The following is a 6413-nucleotide window of genomic DNA, read 5'->3' on the forward strand; positions in this document are numbered from 1 at the left end:
AGAGCTCCGCTGAGCGCCGGCCTCGCGCGCAGCCTCTTCTTGCCGCCGCGGATGACCACGACGACGGGTGGCATCGCGCCGCCGCCGCACCGTCGAAGCTCCCCAATGCGGCGCGGCCGAAGAAGGGCAAAATTTCGGCGAAGAAAAACAAGGCGACGGACGGCTCCGGCGGCACAAAGGCGAGGGGAAAGAAGCTTGCATGGCGTATTTTTGCGCGCGCGCTGTATTTTTTGCGCGCTGCTGGAGCGACGCGCGCGCGCTGCATTATAGCGCGGCTGCTGGAGCCAGCGCTCGCGGCCGCGCTAAATCAGCCGAAGCGCGCGCGGCAAACAGGTTTTTTGCACGCGGCGCTTAGCGCGGCTGTTGGAGATGCTCTTAGTAGTAGCACTGAGTTAGACCGCACTACTACTACCATTTAGCTGTAGCACTATAGTAGTAGCGCGGCCACCCGCGCTACTGATAACATTAATCTCGCGCCACTACTAGGTTTTCCTTAGTAGTGAACGGTCTTTACCTCACGCTCGTTGCATGGGAAATAATTTTAGCCGGTTGCATGGGAACCTGAAAATGAGAGGAATCTTCCACAACAAGTCCACGATGTTGACCATCATCTTCGCAAACATCAAGAGTGAGGTCAAGAATTGGGTCGTAATTGTGCGAGAATAGACTTTTTGTGGTTCCCATTTGTTGAGGCGTAATGGACGTCACTGAACCTCGGTTGATCTCAGTGGCGAGTGCATTGTCGCAGTGAATAGGTCTGCATAAAAGACGGCAAGGCACTTGGCGCATGCAGAGAGCTATCTAGAAGAGTGCATAAAAACCAGGTCTCTCTTTTAAAACCCCCCGTAAAAAGAAGAATGCGTAAAAGCCACTCTGGAAAAACAAAAGATCGAAAAAGATAAAGAAAAACCCATTTTTTAGGCATAATATAAATTTGTAAGGAAAAAAAAAAGCATTCCATTGTGCCTCGATAATTAATGAAGTAATGGGCCAGAAAAGGCTGCACTATTTCCTGTCAGTTTATTTATGCGAAGGCCCACAAGGAAATAAGAATGGGCTACCAGTCCGTTATCAAAAAGCCCGAGGAGAACTTGTCGCCTGAAATGACTGGGTCAGATAGAGAACTTCGCCGGCAGGGCGTATCATTTGCCGTATTCCTATGGTCTATTCGACGGATGTGCAAAATCGACGTACTCTACAGAACCAAACAAGCAGCTGAGCAGCCAGGGGTGACAAATCCGAGGTGTCCCGGCAAGGGCTGCATTCGTATATAAGCAACTACCAACGCCATATAAATCCTACACTCATCAGAAGCCCAGAACCACAAGAATCTGCTATCTCCAAGGCAGAGCACTTCTTTCACTGACCATCCGATCGATCCTTTTGCTGAAATGGCCGGCGCTGACCCCACGAGGACGTCGTGGCCGGAGGTGGTGGGCATCCCGGCGACGCCGGCGGTGATGAAGATCAACCACGACAGGTCCGACGTCGCCATCGAGGTCCTCCCGGACGGCGTCAAGGTGCCCAAGGGTTTCAACGCCAAGCGCGTCCGCGTCTTCTTCGACGCGAAGGAGTCACAGGGCCTGGTCGTCAGGACCCCCGTCGTCGGCTAGCCGGCCGGCCGGCCGGCAGGCGGCTGCGTTTGACCCGCCGAGCTGAATAATATTGCTAGCGTCGTTGTGTTCCTCGTGCATGATTAATGCAGAAGTGCTATCTTCCATGCTTCCAGCTTAACTGGCTACGTTTGCCTCGTTTGTGGTTTTTTTTTTGTGCGGGTGCATCGTTTGTGTTTGGACGCGACTCAGCAATAAATGTTACTTTCTTAACTAGTATAAACACCACAGTAAAAATTTAAAATTCCATGAAAGAATGCATGAGAAAAGCTATACAGTTGAAAAAGCAGTGCGGTCACCCGCAAAAAAAAAAGTAGTGCGGTTGGAAAAAAACAGGTACAAAATTGATGTTAAAAATAGCATCATTGAACACTTCATGCACCACGCTCTGGTGATGTGCGATCATGCAAAACTGTTTTGGAGGGAAGCTAAGAATTTTTTCGACTTCAAACTACCCCGGCTACATCCTGCTACTTGGTCACAGGATTTGCTAGACCCGGGGTTTGTCTGCAAGGACCAAGCCGCCACCATTATCTCAGTTATGTGGGCAATATGGTCTAGCAGGAATAAGTATACCCATGAGGAGGTTAAGTACCAGCCTGGTAGGTCGATGGTTCTAGTACAAGAACTCATTCATGCTTTGTATATTCCGGCCACTTCGTCTGCAGGGCAGCAGAGGAAGAATGTGGACTGGATACCACCAGAGACCGGCTGGGTAAAGGTGAACACAGATGCTGCTGTTGATGTGAATGGGGAACTTCAGCCATTGGACTTGTGGCAAGAGATCAGGGAGGTCTCGTGCTCGCCAGAAGTCGCAAGCTAAGGGGGGTGATTGACCCGTATGTTGTTGAACTCCTAGGAGTGAGAGAAGTTGTGCGTCTAGCTATGGAGAAGGGCTGGACGCAGGTTGCCGTCGAAACGGATTGCCAAAACTGTCACGGAGGAATGGATGGCCACAAAATGCTGGTCGATGGGGAGTCCAGTAATTAGCGAAATCAAATCATATCTCCAAAATTTTCAGGGTTTGCGCATCAGCTACATGAGAAGAGAGGCCAATAAGGCTGCTCATTGGTGTGCTCAGGAGGGCCTTAAGAGTGCCTCTGATGTTAATCAGTTTGATGTAATCGTTGAAGCACGTGAAAAAATACAGCTAAAACACACAACATAGAGTTTAAAAAGATGAGGATGCACTAGAAACTTACATTGTTGTCAACTGCGCAATCGTTTCTTCCACATTGTTTTTGCCACAATGGCACTTTATGTGACAACGAAACCGAAGGCCTATCGGGTTAGGGCAAGTGTTCGCTCTCTCATTGGAGACCCATCAAGGCCCTGCTTTATTACTAGTAGAAAGCAAAGATCTTGAGACAAGATAGCATCCACCACATTCAGCGCACGCAGGCGCAGACAAACACTCAGCGAGCACATGACGACGAGAGCACAACTTCAGCCGAGGCAACAGGCACACGCAGATGCAGACCACAGCACAGCGCACATGACACGCCGTGCTCTAGCCGTGCCCTACATGAAAATCTACCAACTAATGGCATGACGTGCAAACTCAAAAACTTCTGCGCCATACACACATCACTCAAAATTATCTGTCCGCCTGTCTAGCTCCCCCTTGACACTGTGCCCTTGTACAATACCACAAGGCACTTCTGGTTGAGTCGCTCTTTCAAGCTCAGCATCAGAAATGGCGAATGATCCCAAATGTTATAACAAGATGAGATGTAATAATACTAAGTCCATCCTTAACTTCCCCATCGCGACCCACGATGAGCGACAATACTTGGTCCAAATTCTTAGTTCAACCCATACGCTGCTGACGCTGACACATAATTATCCAGTGATCCAGTACAGACAATCGCAACTCGCAAACGCAAAGCATGTACAGGGATGATAAAAGCTCCGGTACAAACTGCATAACTAAACTAGCCATCAGTCGTCAATTTCCGTGGCATCATCAGTTGTTAATCTTCGCCACGCTTCCTACCTGCCTTGAGAGACATTCACGGGCAGCGGGTTTGTGCCGACATAGCTAAGCTCGACCTTTTGAGGCAGAAGTTGGTAGCTGATGGACATCTCCTCGAATATCTTCTTTAGCTCCATCACAAGCTCAGACCTCCTGATGCTCTTCTCCCGGATATTCTGGAAGTTCATCGTGTGCTGGGCGCACAGAGCCATGTTGATCTTGTTCACGTCCAAGATGTCCTTCAGGTTTACCGTGTGGATCGGGTGCCAGCGTGTAGGTTTGCTCTCCAAGTACCTGAAACCCCAGAGAACCATGACAATTGATCACATGGAGGAAATAAAAATGAAGCCAAGTTTGGATAACTCATCTGCCATTCAGATCATGTGCAGATCTGTGTATTCATAAATGAAAGGGCTATAGATTCACTTAAGAACTATGCCCAGATAAGAAGCAGTAAATTAAACACAGAAGAAGCTCAAGAATAATACCCTTTAATTCTGGCTTTCAAAGCTGCGATGCTCTCCATTGATGTTTTAACATCAATAGCAAAGTCGATGGTGTCATACATGTCAGGGCTTCGGTAGAAGTTGCTGATTGGCATTGTGGACAACGCAGAGTTTGGATAATATACCTTCTCATTGTCATTCTTCAGGAAAACAGTGGTTAATATATTCATTTCTTCGACAACCATCTATTATCAATATAGACACATGTCAGCATCAGAATTTAACATCAGTAAGATCAGTGAAAAGGGGAACTGAAAACAGGATAGTATAGAAGTAACCTGTATTCCATCAATGACACAGCGGTCCCCAACATCAAACGGATGCATGATGAAAACAAATATGAGGGCCTCAAATACAGTCTTGCAGGCATTTCCAAATATGAAGACCACAACTAGAAGCTGGGATGAGATGACAACAAGGATCTTGGTCGTGGCGATGCCCATCAACAACAGAGTGATAATGATGATTATAATGAGTACTAGAATTCTGATGAGGCTGTGAAGTTGGCTAACTGCAGTTTTTGTGTCATTCAGAGAATGCGCCAGTGACTTGCGGTCCAGGTATGCGCTTACCTGCAGTAAATAATGATCAAGCAAGGAAACGAAAAATATCCATATACATACAGAACTTTATCAATGTCGAAGCATCAAAATGTGGCATATACAGCAGTTTTTGCAGTTTTGCAGCAGCATGTATTCTTTCCTTTCTTAAGAAGTTAAATGATTTATACCAGGGAAAATAAGACTTGTTTAGAAACTAAAGAATCTATACATGATTATGACTGCTGCAACTGAAGTCAAAAAAAAAAAGGGCAGCCCGGTGCATGTAGCTCCCGCTTGCGCAGGGTCCGGGGAAGGGTCCAACCACTTTGGGTCTATAGTACGCAGCCTTTCCTTACATTTCTGTAAGAGGCTGTTTCCAGGACTTGAACCCGTGACCTCTTGGTCACAAGGCAGCAGCTTGCAACTGAAGTCAAACTGAAACACAAAACAGGAAACACTTGAATCAATCTACATCATAGGATAAGATTAATTGCCCCTTATAACTTCTGAAATATATTTAAAATGGAAATTGTGACTGAGTTTAAAATTCCCATTACCACCCAATTTTTCAGAGCAGATCTTTTTATCTTCCCCGTTTCTGATGCCCCTTCAAACATCGGAAGGACCAAGGCTGCCTCCTCCCTGTTGAAAAATCTCAGCAAATCCAGCTCCTCAATGTGCCTGCACAGATGAAAAATGGTCACGGCAAATATTGAAATATGTTTCCAGAGAAGAACGGGCAATCGTGATCCTCACTTGTAGCCAGGCCTTGCAACATTTTTGAAAATGGCATTGGCTGCTGCCTTTGCCTCCCACTCACTGTTTATCTCCTTATCTTTTTGTTCCGTTTCATCGAACTCATGAAAGCTCTCAATACTTTGAGATATTGTTGAAAGCCTTGAGCTTCGGATTGCCGTGATGAGCCCTTTCATCGTCCAAGCCGAGATCCTCTCCTGCTTCATCTTCCTCAGTTTCACGACATCGATCACCTTGGGCGTTCCTTTCTCCTCCTTCGTCCTGCTCAAGCTCACACGCCCACTTGGCTCCCGCCCAACATTCTCCGCTAGTTCCATCAATGGAGGGCCCGAGAGCGTCTGCAGCACGTACTGGTGGAACAGGCTCTCCTGGATCCGGTCAAAGAAGGCCTTCCGGTGGAAGGTGGACGCGATGGCCTTCATGATAAATGTTTTGACCACCCAGATAACTGAAGCGATGAGCACGGAGGCGAGGAATCTGGAGATGTAGTTGAGGATCCTGGCAGTCTTGGCCGGGCGTCCCAGCTCCTGGTCGAAGAGCTGAGACCAGGCGATGAGCACGAGACCGACCCAGAGGCAGGCCTGCACGCTGTTCTTGAGCCCGAAGACGAAGTAGAGCACCTTGTTGCGGAGCAGGAAGTTGCGCTCGATGAGGAAGACGACGAAGGCGATGACCCAGTGGCTGACGAGGTGGCCGGAGAAGACGGTGATGACCATGACGCACCACTTCCAGATCTCCAGCCCCCACACGAAGTGGCCCTTGAGCGGGCGCGCCACGAGGCTGACGACGAGCAGCGCGAGGAAGAGGACGAGCACGGCGAGCTCGAGCGAGATGCAGGCCCTGCGGCGGCACTTGGCCGCGGTGGCGGCGGTGGGTGCGCCGTCCTTGCGGAAGACGTCGTCGTCGTCGTCGCCCTCGCCCGGGGTCTGCGGGGTGGAGGCGGGGCGAGGGGTCTGGGCGGTGGAGGCCGGGTGGGCAGGGGACGGGTGGGAGGAGGGGGCGGTAGGGGTCGGCGGCTCCA

The 6413-nt window shown here is 49.1% G+C and overlaps 1 protein-coding gene across 1 annotated transcript in view; it reads right to left on the reverse strand.

Moving 5' to 3' along the window:
* Positions 1-3327: 3327 nt before the first annotated feature.
* LOC119337752 (mechanosensitive ion channel protein 10-like) overlaps positions 3328-6413 on the reverse strand; it is a 3982-nt gene continuing 896 nt past the window's right edge. The window contains exons 2-6 of the mRNA XM_037609932.1: positions 5393-6413; positions 5194-5317; positions 4373-4666; positions 4077-4279; positions 3328-3882 (exon numbers count right to left, since the gene is read on the reverse strand). The exon at positions 5393-6413 is cut by the window's right edge and continues 32 nt beyond it. Of these exons, the coding sequence (XP_037465829.1) occupies positions 3606-3882; positions 4077-4279; positions 4373-4666; positions 5194-5317; positions 5393-6413 (1919 nt within the window). The 3' untranslated portion in view covers positions 3328-3605. The remainder of the gene's footprint in view (positions 3883-4076; positions 4280-4372; positions 4667-5193; positions 5318-5392) is intronic.

This window comes from Triticum dicoccoides, chromosome 7B (assembly GCF_002162155.2).
Source record: "Triticum dicoccoides isolate Atlit2015 ecotype Zavitan chromosome 7B, WEW_v2.0, whole genome shotgun sequence".
Classification (NCBI taxonomy): domain Eukaryota; kingdom Viridiplantae; phylum Streptophyta; class Magnoliopsida; order Poales; family Poaceae; genus Triticum; species Triticum dicoccoides.